Source organism: Hippopotamus amphibius, chromosome 17, assembly GCF_030028045.1.
Source record: "Hippopotamus amphibius kiboko isolate mHipAmp2 chromosome 17, mHipAmp2.hap2, whole genome shotgun sequence".
NCBI lineage: Eukaryota > Metazoa > Chordata > Mammalia > Artiodactyla > Hippopotamidae > Hippopotamus > Hippopotamus amphibius.
This window is the reverse complement of record NC_080202.1, coordinates 17255005-17269661: the sequence shown is the minus strand read 5'-3', so window position 1 is coordinate 17269661 and position 14657 is coordinate 17255005. Positions and strand designations below refer to the sequence as shown.

Here is a 14657-nt window from a genome sequence, read left to right as displayed (position 1 = left end):
CAAAATGAACTGTGAATAGGGAGGGATGGTTAAGAATTTAGAGGTATCATGAAGTAAAGATCAGAGACAGAGAGGCACTATCAGATTTCTTGGAAGCACATACTTATTATTAGCTTACGTTAGCTCTACATGGTTAAGTGCTATCAGGATTGTTCTCCAACAAACCTAACCAGACAAGCTCTTTTCTTTCCTAAAAACAAAGCAAATGAACAAGAACAACAACAAAAACCCGACCAAAAAAGTCTTCAGTAATTGTCCATGTCTCAGAATAAAACCTAAATTCTTAATACAGCTTACTAAATGACCAAGCCCTTGCTTCCCTTTATGGTATCATCTTAAAATTTTCCAGCTCCCCCACACTGTATAGTTCAAACAAAACATCTTTCTGTCCCTGTAATTCACCATGCTCTTTCTTGCCACCAGGCTCTCAAAGATTCTACATGTCCTCACAGGTATACTCCTTTCCCTCTTCTTCCCCTGGCAAACCCATATTCATCCTTCTTATTTCAGTTTAGATATCACCTCCTGCTAGGAAGTTTTTTCTTTGGGGGTGGGGTGGGGGGAGGGCCAGCTTGATCTGAATATATTAAATAAAAGGATGAATTAATACAGATCAAAGATATGACTGGTGGGCTAACAATAACCTTCTTAAGACAGGCAAGGTCAAACCTCAAAGTCTTTCTTATTCTAAGCCTAAATTTCTTCTAATAGGTCAAAGTCATAGCTTCCTAATCCAGAGAAGACAGAGATTAAAGAAAAGTTATGAATGAAGGAGGATTTGGCTAGGCTACTACTTGTCATATAAGAAATTAGTTCTGGGCAGTGGGGAGCTATCTTTGGAACAATTCCAGAGAAAGGTTAATTCTGATACCTGTGAACAATTTAGTACAAGTAGATTGCTCAAGGGAAATCAAGGAAATAGAAAAAAAAAAGCCACCTCAATGTGTTAATGATGTGTTAAGCAGATTAGTTTGCTTCACACTTTTAAAACTGTGATACAAGTGAGGTTTTTAAGAAGCTCATTTTTAAAAAAAATGTCATTTTGGTTCAACAGCCCCAACTCTGTTAAACACGTTCAAGAAGCAGCTGAGACATATGCCCAATGCACCTATTTATGGCCTGATATTCTGAATTTGTTGGAAGTTATTGATGAAATCAAAGTACAGAAATTAAACACACACACAAAAACACACAATAAAAACAGCAAAACTATACAGTTTTTTCTGATCAAAACAATTTTGAGAGTATTTAAAGTACATTGTGATTTAACAGAAAGAGCATGAGATAAGACTGGCACCAAAAGCCTATGTTGTTATCTTGGGTAAATGATTGAATGTGTCCTCTGGCAAAAATCGAGTTAAGAACACATGTTCCACATGGGTACTCTAAAGAACAGATTAAATCATGTATATTAAAGCACTCTGTAGGTACTATATAAACACTGTAAATATTACTCCTATGCCTCGTATAAGAGATTCTTGGTAATTAAAAAGATCAGAAATGGAGATGACTGAACCCACAGTGGTACACAATTCCCCATGTATCTGTCTTCTTTAGTTACACTTCAAATAACTAATTTACACGGTTTGTTATTTATTTATTCTGCGGAAAATATGACTTATCAGTAAAAAAATTACATATCTGAATATTTCAAATGGGTATCTCAAGGCCAAGTGTCAAATAAATCCGATGAAATACTCAATACCAGGAAATGTAGTTTTTCACTTTTTGCTATTTTATTGCCCATAGTCACAGTTCAAACAAAGCAAACACTTCTGGAAGGCTGAGGGAGTTCAAATGCTTGTCAAATGCTTGCCTCAACAGAAAGTAAACTGAGATTTAATGGCTTTTCATCAAGAAAGAAAAGAACAAAACATCACTAAGGAAACATAAAGATGCCATACACCACAATAACCACTGGGAAGGCCCCTGCTTGCCAACCAAAGCCTCAGTGACCACTACTGCACCTGAGACACTGTAAAGTGTAAGAGTAACTGGCACACAGCCGCATCCATTTACCAGTTCTATTACTTAGACATCAGATACTCAGTTGTATTTCCTCATACCAATGGCAAATAAAGAAAGCCAATAAATGTTTAAAAATAATTTCACCTATTTACAGGCTCTAGTATTTCCTCATGGTGTGGCTTTTCTACAATGATTACATGAAATCTTTTTTGCTTAAAGTATATTTTGATAAAATGTTATGAGTCTCTTGCCCTGACACTAAATTAAAAAAAAAAGAAGCTGCAGGACATTAAATATGAACTTAGAAACACACTATAAAGGCTAAAGTCTCTTTAAAACATAGTAAAAGTAATCAAAGGTAGTCACCTGAAACTAGTAAAACACCTTCATGTATTAACTATGAGTTGACTATAAACTGATTTTAATTTTAAACAAAAATGTCACATATCTAAATTTCTTTATATTTTTCTTCAAAGCAGTTATGCTTGAGTCTTTAAACTCTTATTCCAATGAGACTGTCATGAGTGAAAACACCTTTGGGGGTTTCTTTTTGCAGTGATGAAATGTTCACAATTAGAGAATGGTGATGATTGCCCAACTGTGTGAATATACTAAAAACCTCTAAATTGTAAAAAACCACTTTTAAAAGACTAAATTTTATATTAATTATATCTCAATAAAGCTGGGTTGTTTTTTTGTTTGTTTGTTTGTTTTTTAACTTGCCTGGAGGAGTGAGAGTCAGGTAACTGAGATGGGTCTTGAATCAAAAGTAGGAGTTTGCCCTATGTTAATGGCATCCAAAGCCAATGGTAAGCCTATGCAAAATCACAGAGGCATGCCAGAGTAGGAAAATGGTGAGATGGTCACTGTTGCTGAAGCAAAGGTGAGATACCTTTCTACAGATGTTACTGGAGCATCTTTCTACAGATGTTACTGCACACTGTGAATAGTCTTCTATTATTAAACTTAAATGATCAATTGAGAAAGTTATTTTAGGATTTTTTTGACCAATATAGCGGAAGTAACATGCAGAATGCTCATGTAGCATTCTGAGCTTTCTGGGCAGACTTCTCAGCTTTGTCAGTTACTAGAGTCTTCTTGACAACTGCCTTTAAAGATACCCTCAGCAATGTGCCATGAACACACTTTGCTGAGAACAGCCCAGAAAGCACAACAAGGCTTACTTGGAACCACATCATGAGAATTCCAGAATAAGGCCAGCATCTCTAGCCTCTTACCAAAATGACTTTCAATCTTCTGCTTTAGTTCAGCAATCTTGCAACTGCTGTGAACAGTGTAAAAGATTATGAAGAGACTTACACGACGTGCTAAGGAAAAAAGGTTTATTTTTTGAAGTGTGGTACCTATATAATGGGGTGGGATATGAAAAGTCATTTCACAATTCCTTCTTTTTTACTGTTACCTTTTTTTTTTTTTGCTGGTTTTCTACTTATGGCAATCAATGCTGACTTTCTGTTTATGGTATAATACACAATTTCCTTTAAGAAAAAAGCCAATAACAAACACTGAGGAACTAATAGATCTTACGAAGAAATGCAAAAACCCTAGAGGTGGTATATGAATACCTTAAGTATAAAAACTTAGTTAATAGAGCACATAAAAGGTTTTATCCAAAAGTCATATGGTCATATTTTAGAGAGATCATTCTGGTAGTAATGTGGAAGAAGGAGGAGGTGGGGTAAAATACTGGTGACAAAGAATCCAAATAGGAAGTTATTTCAACAGCCTAGACCAGAGTGCAGCAAACTATGGTCCACTGGTGATATCCTGTCCACATGCTACTTATGGCCTGTTTTTGTATGACCTGCAAGCTAAGAATGGCTCTTATATTTTTAAAGCATGGTTAAAAACCAAAAACCAAAACAAAACAAGAAAAAAAAAGAAAAATTTTATGCAGCTTATAAAGCCTAAAATATTTACTACCTGGTCCCTTGACAAACAAGTTTGCTAACCCCACCTTAGACAACTGATAAAGCTACAAACTGAGTCTGTAATGTAAGGATAAAATACAAAAATTTTTGAAGCAGAATCAGTAAGACTTAGTGACTAATCAGATATATGTGGTTAAGAGCAGGTAGAAATGAAGACTGATTTTTAGTCTTCTATTTAAAAGTCAACGTGGATGGAGATACTATTATCCAAGAGAAGGAAACAGAAGAGCCTCTTTTCAAAATCAAATCATTTTTTTCATTGATAATGAAAAACAAGAATAAATAACAAGCCAAAATTAGATAACGGGCTTACAGTATTATACTGTAATAATACTGGAAGACAAACTTGTTCAAAGACAGACATTTCCCATCAGAACATGTATTTTGCAGCTAGGAGAAATGTGTTCTTTTTCTTCTACTAGATTCCTACAATGAAAAGGCTGACATTTTACTGTAGAAGTGCTTATGTACAACTCTAAAGGAACCAACAATAGCCTGTTTTTGCACATTTGCATATCCACTTTCTCAGGAAGCTTCCAAATAGATTTTTGAAACGTAACTGTCCACACTGAAAAGCCACTTGCTACTACATACTATGGGGAAAAAAAGAAACAACAAGCCCAAAATGGAGTCACTTGTGCTAAAACCGAGACTTAATACCTAACCTAACTGCAGTTACAACCTTCTCCAGGAATGTAATCCTAACCAGTCAGTGTGGAACTTTCTGGTCAGCACCAATGAGGTAATCATTTCTATCCCCAAAAGGAAAACGAGATAATCTGCCACACAGACCTCTTCCATCCCCCATGGTAAGTTACTTAAGCCTGGAATAATTTTTTGCTTGTGACTTCCTTGTCTTGCCTTTAAAAACTTTCCCTTTCCATGATCCTTTGGAGCTTCTCTCTACTTATTAGATGGGATGCTGTCTGATTCATGAATTGTTCAATAAAGCCAATTAGATCTTTAAAATTTACTCAGTTGGATTTTTGTTATATAGCACAGGTAAAGAACATGAATGTACATTATGAACCACGTCACACATATAACGACATCCTCTCAAAACAGCAGCCAGAAAAAAGAGACAGAACTTAAACTCAGGTCTCTTGAGTTGCAAATTCATGCTTATGATGCAGGGAAAGCGGCAAATGACCAAATGTCTATTATTTTAGACATCACTAATAATATCAGCCCTTAGACATGAAGAAACAAAGAGATGTTTCACTAAATTCCAGTGTTTATTGTACTCTATTATGTACAAGTACTCACTGTGCTAGCAGGTAAAAAGAATAAGACGTAGTCTACCTGATCACAAGGAAGCCAGAATATGGTGGAAGAAAGATTGAGGATACATCTATAGTTAAAAAAAACACTCTGATAAGTGCTCTGGAAGTACAAAGTCCTAAAATGTCAGAATCAGTTCTAAAGTACAGAATTAAGGAAGGCTCACATAAAATGTGCTGCCATCAGAGTTAAACCTTGAAGGAAGAATGGAATTTTGAATGAGGAAGAAATAGTTTGGGCAGATGGAGGAAGCTGCACAAAGATAGAGAAGTGGGAGTTATTTAAAGGCCTGAATAATAGCAAATGATTTTTTTTTTTTTTTTGGCGGGGTAGGGGGACATTTACTTTCAGCTGGACAGTTCGGAATTTTTAATTTTACTTAATTATCATCGAGAGGCTTGGGCAGCTTAAGATCAATAAGAAGACAATAAGAAATTCAAGGTTGGAGAGCCATTCGGCTGGGTGATGATACAGTTAACTGAGAAAGAGATTATGAGGAAAAATATGCGTTGGCCAAAAAGTTCATTCAGGTTTCCCCATAAGATCTTGCAGAAAAACCCGAACAAACTTTTTGGCCAGTCCAATCTGGGTATAAGAATAGGAAGGGGAAAATACTGAATTTAAAATTTAGTACAAGTTGAAACTCAGGTGTTTGAAGCATCAATAAAAAGTTATCTGTGCACGATCTTAGCACTCTGACATAATATCTACTCTGGTTGCTAAGAGGCTTTTTATGTTTATTTGCTTCTTAGGTCTGATCACACAAACCTCCAGTTAAGTTAGATTCTATACTATATTGTATCTAATATAAATAAGATTTAGCAAGCACTGGTTCTATTCATTCAGGAGGAAAAAGAAACCTTCATAACAAAGTAAAACAACCCAGAAACATGTACTGACTTGTACTTCTGCCACTTATGTAGCAACTTCCTTGTATGTCAACACCATTGTTCACAGCCTAGCAATTTTTAAAACGAGCCGGCTAACGTGATGAAAACATGAGCACAATACAACCCAACTTCCCTGTATGCCATTTATCAAGGAAAAGCAGTGACCAAAAGATGAAATTCCTTTAAATAACTTACTTAATGTGCTTCAATGTGGGTGACAATGTACTAAAAAAAATCTTTGCAAACTCAATATGAAAAGTATCACTTTCATATGCAATTCTTTTCTTATTTTGTTTTATATTAATAAAGGTTAACTTCTATTCTAATAGAATACTTACTTTATTTACTAGAAATGAAACTCTTAGAATGTAATATTCTTGAATTATTTTTAAAACTTCAAAATAACTGTAGCCAAAAACTACCTTCTAAACATACACACAAGATGCTTTAAGAAAAAAAAAAATCTATCTCTAATACACTTGATTTTAAGTCATGATAAGCACAGCAGGCAAAGAGTATATTCCTCTAGTTAGTGTCAATCCAATGAAGACATTCACTAATGTATACATGGATAAGAGGAATAACAAAGTGGTATACACAGGGTTCTTTAAATGTGCCTAGATTTTAGAAAGAATTTATTTGAATTCCTTGATCTCGGCCACAGTCCATCTGTTTGCACCAGTTTCAAAAGCATTCAATAGGTTATTTCCAAAGAGCAAATAGCAGGTCAAGTTTATAACACGTGACTTACTCACTACTTTTATTTAAATAGCACACAGTGAGTAAGATACTAGATTCCCCACAGGACACTGGAGAAAGCCTGAAGTCTTAATCTTCAAAGAAAAAACATCAAAAGGTAATAATATTCATTTGAAATTTTCTCAGTTACACATTAGAACCAAATGCAACTTTTAGTATATATCAGATTTCTAAAATTAAAATTTGAGCTTTAAGTTAAAAAAAAGAATAGTTAACCATGTTCAACATGGGCTGGCTGCTTTATCTCAAATGTGGCAAACCATGAGATTTGAATATAGGATTAAAAAGAAATTCGCTTTACTTTAAAAATGGTTTACTAGTAAACTTTTGGTATCTGTCTATACTACGCCTTCATAGTCCCCATCTACTAAAGAACACTAGACTAAGACTCAGACTCAAGTTCCAGTTCCGGTTAGTTTTAGATATGCAATCTCAGGCAAGTTATGCCCTTTGTCTGAGCCCATTTGCAAAATGGAGGAGTTGATATCAATCTCTTCTGAATTTGCTATTATCTTAAAAACTATGAAATTTGTTAAACCAAGGTTGGCACTTCCCCAGTGCTGAGATAAGGTTTCCTTCATTCCCCCTTGCCCCTTTCCCACCACTTTAAAAAATGCAAGTTCTCAGATTTGTTTGTGATCCAAGTGTTAAGGTTAATTTTCTATAATTATCTTGAAACAGGAAAATGATGTTCAAGCTATTACTCAGTCTGTTCCTCCTGTTTGCTGATGTCACTTTGGGGCCAACTTCAACACCGATGACCTCAAGTTCTATGACAACAGCTTCTACGCAGAGCAGCCCAAATTCTGAGACAACCTCAAATTCCAAGGCAACTTCAAATCCTGAGACAGCTTCAAATCCCAAGACAACTTCCAATCCAAAGACAACTTCAAATCTTGAGACAGCTTCAAATTCCAAGGCAACTTCAAATCCCAAGACAACTTCAAATCCAAAGACAACTTCAAATCTTGAGACAGCTTCAAATTCCAAGGCAACTTCAAATCCTATGATAACTTCAAATCCCAAGGCAACTTCAAACCCAAAGACAACTTCAAACCCTGAGACAGCTTCACATCCCAAGGCAACTTCAAATCCCATGATAACTTCAAATTCCAAGAGAGCTTCAAATCCCAGGATAACTTCAAATCCCGAGACAACTTCAAATCCCAAGGCAACTTCAAACCCTGAGACAGCTTCAAATCCCAAGACAACTTCCAATCCAAAGACAACTTCAAATCTTGAGACAGCTTCAAATTCCAAGGCAACTTCAAATCCTATGATAACTTCAAATCCCAAGATAACTTCAAATCCCAAGGCAACTTCAAACCCAAAGACAACTTCAAACCCTGAGACAGCTTCACATCCCAAGGCAACTTCAAATCCCATGATAACTTCAAATTCCAAGAGAGCTTCAAATCCCAGGATAACTTCAAATCCCGAGACAACTTCAAATCCCAAGGCAACTTCAAACCCAAAGACAACTTCAAACCCTGAGACAGCTTCACATCCCAAGGCAACTTCAAATCCCATGATAACTTCAAATTCCAAGAGAGCTTCAAATCCCAGGATAACTTCAAATCCCGAGACAACTTCAAATCCCAATACAGAAGTGACCCCAAAGATAGCCACAACCATGAATATGAAAAGTTGTGGCACCATACTGAATCCAATGGATAGCACTCACTTTCTTTTCCATGTAATATTTTTGCTGTTTTGTGTGCACTCAAGCTGAAGTGGACTTGGACTGTCTGCATTGCTATCTCAGTTCATTATACCTGCTGAATGACATAAAGCACACTAGAAAAATCAATTTTATTTCAACTTACTCTGAGTAAATTATATCCTAGTTTAATTTGGTTGTTTGCATATTTTAATTGTGTAAGCTTAATTATTACCTTAATATGATGGTTTCATTCCTTATAAATGCTAAAAAAGGAAAAATACCACATTTGCCTTTTAAATGTTTGCAAAATTGAGTGAAACAATTTTAAACTCAGGTTTTTACATTAAAGGTGTAAGAGAAGAAATTAGGTGACATTTAACCAAAGTATGCTTCTGTGTGTGTGTGTGTGTGTGTGTGTGTGTGTAAAGGATAAGGGGTTGGGGATGGGGGCTGAGAAGTGGTGTGTGTTGTTTTTGTATTTATTTTATTTTATTTTATTTTTTATTTTATTTTTTAATAAATTTATTTATTTGTTTAATTTTATTTATTTATTTTTTTTATTGTCATTGTTGCACACAGGCTTTCTCTAGTTGCAGTGAGCGGGGGCTACTCTTCATTGTGGTGTGTGGGCTCCTCATTGCGGTGGCTTCTCTTGTGGCAGAGCATGTGCTCTAGGCACACAGACTTCAGTAGTTGCAGCACACAGGCTCAATAGTTGTGGCACATGGGCTTGGTTGCACCATGGCATGTGGGATCTTCCTGGAGCAGGGATTGTACCCATGTCCCCTGCATTGGCAGGCAGATTCTTAACCACTGCGCCACCTAGGAAGTCCTATTTTATTTTTTATTAAATAGACAAAGGGAGAAACTACAGTGCTCTACAAACAATACATCTATCTGTGTCACCATATTTCATGAGTGTGTAATAGTAACGTGTTGTTACAGTAAAAAAGGTTCCAATTCTGCTAACCTTTGGAATGCAGACTACAGCTGCTCCAAAGACAAAATTATCTTACTCTGAGTAAACTTTTGTCTTTTACTGCAAAAGGTCATTTGTAAATCTGATGCCTAGAATTCAGAATTCTTCCCTACAGAAATGTGTCTCATAACTACTGGTGAGATTTTTCATGCTGGCCTACAAAGATTGATTTAACCCAAAAACCTAGTGTATAATTTTAACAGTGATAATAATGTTATCTTTTTAATAACCATATAATTAATAGTGCAGTTGTTAAGGTTTGAAACCCACCTCTAAATTCTTACTAGTTGTGCTTCCATGAGTTAAATACCTGACCCAGTGAGACTCCCAAACAAACCGATAAGAAACTGACTACGAATGAATCACTTAGGGTGTCTGTCAGATACAAAGATCAGGCTCTACCCTGACATTTTGATTTGGCAGCCCAGGGAGGGCCCAGGGATATATATGTTTGTTTGAATTTTCCAAGTCATTCTGAAAGCTAGATTTATGAATGATTAACAATTACTCTAAATTTCAGTTTATACACAAGTCAATCACTGGTAATAACAATACCTCAGCAGGTTATTTTAAGGGTTAAATGAAAAAGTACATAATATGTACAGTTTGCCTGATGCAGAGAAAGCACTCAGTAAATTCTAGCTATTATCATTATTACTACTGACACCCAAAAAGCAATTGCCAGGTGTCACAATATTCCTAAGAGGAAAACTGTTCATTGTACTTTTAGATTTTATATTTTTAATTATTCTGACAAAAATAATATGTGTCCCTGGCAGCAAGTCAACCAACACAGATATATAACAGAAATACTATAACTGACCCTCTACCTACTCCAATCATACTCCCCCGAGATAAATAATGTGAAGCCTAATGTGTATACTTTCACATACTTCTCAGTCTATACATATCATAAGCCTGTGCACATACACACCCATATTCCTCTGTACCTTGCATGATAAATGTCAGAGTCACCCTTCTGGATCTTTTTAAAGCTGCATTAGAGGACTTCTATTACTTTGGCCTGCTCAGAATCCATTTTTCCTCATTCTGATATTGGCAATCCAATTTCCCTTTGCTTAGCCCTGCTCCCATCCCCCCACCCCTTTTAGTTCATGCAGTTCAAGCTGGCTTCACCACTGAGCTCCAGAGATGGGCACATGATTCGGGCCTAGACAACCAAGAAACTCCATTCCCCCTGCCATAGCGAATCCCTTAGGAACTGGCAGGTGACTCAGGTCATTGAGACCAGTACTTCTGCTGTTATTACTGGGAAAGAAGTGTTTTTCCACTGGGTTGTTAAGCTGGGAGAACACAAACCATCACTGGCTATAGCTTAGGAAGAGCTGCCTGGGAACAAAATCAACACAAAGAAAGTATAGAGTCAAGACACAGAGAAGACAGATGTTCTCCAGATGACACTGTTCAAAGCTCTGCACATGGTCATGCAAGAAGCCAGTCCATCTCTTGATCTCCTTGGGTACATGTGCCAATTGATATCCTTTCTGGTTTATACAAGTTTAAATTTCGTTTCTATCACTTGTAACAAGGAAAACAGACTTAACACATTGCATATTATTCCATAATACAGATGTATTATTAGTTATTCAACAATTTCCTTTTGATACACAGTTATATTATTTTCTTTTTTTCCCACTATAAACAATGCTGCAACAATTGTCCTTGTATTTATGGATCCTTATTACAGACTAGGAGCAAAAGTATACAGGAGGGAATAGCAGGAAAAGATTAGAAACTAACTTAGGTCAAAAATATGGAGCACCCAGCACGCCTGACTTTATATGAACCTGGGCTTTACATGGGGACTCAATGGTGTTATTTAACAAATAGAGAGAGACAAGATTAGATTTGAATTGGAAACTCCCTCCAGAAGCAATGTTAAGATGACCTGGAAGTAGTTATGTGCGATTTAGGGAGTAGGAGAATAATGCTGCATTAGTACAGGTTAAAGCTAGTAACAGAGTCTTGGGACATCCCTGGTGGTGGAGTGGTTAAGAATCCACCTGCCAATGCAGGGGACGTGGGTTCGAGCCCTGGTCCGGGAAGATCCCACATGCCTCAGAGCAACTGAGCCCGTGCGCCACAACTACCGAGCCCGAGTGCCACAACTATTGAAGCCCGGGTTCCTAGAGCCCATGCTCTGCAACAAAGAGAAGCCACCGCAATGAGAAGCCCACACACTACAATGAAGAGTAGCCCCTGCTCGCCACAACTAGAGAAACCCCACGCACAGCAACAAAGACTCAACACAGCCATAAATAAATAAATAAATTTGTTTTTTTTAAAAAAAGCTAATAACAGACTCTCACTAACGGCAATGGGGGAAAAGGAATTCAGAAGACATTTCCAAAGTACCTAAAAGTAATATTAAACCATTAAGACCCAATTTAAAAAAATTAAAACACAGGACGGCCCCTGATAGAGGAATAGCACTAGGAGGTTATTTTGAATCCCATGGCTGCTGGGCTAGGAGCAAGTACTTGACTTAGGGGCAGCCAGAAATCTACTGGCTGGCCAGTACACAGCATTAAGGGTTTTGCAAAACAAGTATTTTTAGTTGAACCGTGTACTCTTTCTGGAATTCGAAGTGTGCAGTACTGAGGTAATGAAGGACTGACTAGCTGGGGCTAAAGGCGAAGAAATACAGAAGGAGGAAAATCATGAGGTAGAGTTGAATGTGAAGCCAAGAGAGAATAAGCGTGAGCCGGTTCCAGGACTGACAGACATCTAAGTTCTGTCTACACCTGGGCAGGCCCTGCTCTAATTCATGTTTTTCCTGAGGCCTACCTTCTTGAGAAAGTAAGAATGACTTCTTTGCAATAACAGAGCCCTGATTAAAACAGCTTAACTGATGTGCCTCACTAAAATCAGACGCAGTGATCGATAGTGAGGAGGCTAAAAGAAAGAGGGAAGAAATTTAAACGATCAAGGTTTCTAGAGTAAGAAGGGATGGTGATGCTATCGAGAAAGAGAATATGGTGTGGAGAAGTTGATTTGAACACACGATGAATTAAGTTTTGGACATCTCAAGTCCAAAGTATCTGTGGACTACCTATCTGTAAGGAGACAGGAATCCACAGCTCAAAAGACATAGGCTAATACATGGTAGTCTAAGCTACCAAAACAAAGGAATATCAAAAAGTCAAACCTAAGTGTTCCCTGACAAAGCTGGCTGGATAGAGACAAGGCCTTAACTACATTCTCTTGCTTTTGTATACAGTGGAGGAACTGGGCCTCTCTCTACTCTGAGCCGTATGTGCCCATCTGTCCTGGACCTGAAGCTTCACATCAGGTGACGATGAAAGCCAGGAGACACACTCGTAGGTCTAAGTAAGAAACTGAAACAGCTGAATGTCTGAAATTAGAAGAGTCATATCCAAAAGCAAAAACAATAACAAAAAAGAAAATCTCAAACATACTCTGTATAGAACTTTATAGGTCACAAAATACTTTATGGGAGAGGTAGGCAGGATAGCTTTTATAAGCAACTCCTCTTTAATATATGAAGAAGGATTGATAAAAATTAACAAAGCAGCAGCAGAGCTGGGAATCCTTAGCACTCTCAAGTCACCATATTACATAGGTTTCTTGGAAATCCCACTGATTTAATCCCACAGAGGGTGTTGGCATCAGGCCCATGCTACTTTCCTTTGGCCTTGTATAGTATAGACCAGAGAATGAACACAATCTTACACTCTGATCCTGAAGAAAAAACTCAGCTTTGAGGTTTTCCAGAAATCTTTGAGACCTGTAAACTAACAAGAATTTAAAGGGGGAGGAAGACACATGTCTTTCTACCTCTCTCACCAATGTTTCACTTTTAATTTCTTAGAAAACATAGGGAAATTCAAACTACACTGCTGGAATACAAATATGGTTCATCTTAAATGCAAAAGAAAATTAAAATCATCTTAGGCAATATAGAAACAGCATCTGAGATAAAAATTGGAGAAAAGAATTTTATGGGAAGGTGAAGAGGTGTTACTCAGAGCTGTCAAAGAGAAGGGCTCAGGATAAAGGCAAGTTTCTATGCCCTCTTGATTCCCTAACACCCCAGTTCTTAGGACGTCTAGGTGTTAATGCTATCTGAATTATCTGATCAAATGAGTTTCCCACTTTCCACCTTCCTTTTCTCACTCCTCTGCCACTACTTCTCAACCTCCATTGACTTCCTATACACTGCCGATCTTCCGCCACTCGTGACCATTAACTCTACTGACAAAATTCCTCAATTTATGTTAAATTCAGGAAATTCAGAAAGATTAATTCCTACAGCCTAGGGGAATAGCAGAACTAAGCGTAAACATAGCCCTTCAGATTCCAAAGCCAGTGGTCTCTCTATTACATCACATTGTCCCTACGGTTCAATTACCATGAGTTTATGTCACACTAAATGGGAAGAAGTAAAACTGACCAAATAATATCACAGACAAGTTCTCAAAAGGAAGGCAGAATGAGGCAAGAAAGAAATGGCAGGGAAAGCAACGTAAGCATTATACCTATTGTGAAGGAGGAGCATTTCCAGAGAGGTTTTCTAGGAACTAGCCTTGACTGAAAATCAGCATGAACAAATACAATCAATTTTTCAGGTTGTCACCTGTGCCATATCTTTATAGCAATTTCCCATAGTATCTCTGAATTATTTGTTAAATCACCCTGATGTTGTCTTACACAGCATATTACTAAAAGTTCTCAGACTCTCAAAGTTTTATCTCCATTTAAAACAAGTTTCTGAGTATCACGTTGTGGATATTATTTAATCAGAATACATCAGAAAACAAAAAACTGTGATTTTTTTTTACTCTTGGTAATTAATTCATTGTAGGTAGTAAAGAACATAGTGTTTCTTACCTTCGTGCAACATAATAAAATATAGGATTCCCAGCTTTGGAAGTCCCAGCTTGGTAGAAAATACTTAAAGTTTTCAAAGCTTTGAACTCTTCTTTTTCATGTACTTGATGCCTGAAAGAAAAAAAGAATAGAGTAACTCATAGGCTTTATGTTGTCCATTGACTATCTACAAAAATCCACTATTGGACCAATGATAAAATATGCAAAATGACAAAATACTTTAAAAGCAACATGCTTTCTGAAGGGCAATGTGGTAACAAGTACCCAAAATTTCAAGGTGTTATTCTCTGAAC

At 36.9% G+C, this 14657-nt stretch overlaps 1 protein-coding gene across 6 annotated transcripts in view; it reads right to left on the bottom strand.

The window, feature by feature from the left end:
- Nucleotides 1–14657, bottom strand: part of NF1 (neurofibromin 1) — a 237044-nt gene that overhangs the window by 74821 nt on the left and 147566 nt on the right. For all 6 annotated transcript variants that reach the window (XM_057714095.1, XM_057714098.1, XM_057714093.1 and 3 more), the window contains exon 36: nt 14365–14475. In XM_057714095.1, coding sequence (XP_057570078.1) covers nt 14365–14475 — 111 coding nt within the window. The remainder of the gene's footprint in view (nt 1–14364; nt 14476–14657) is intronic.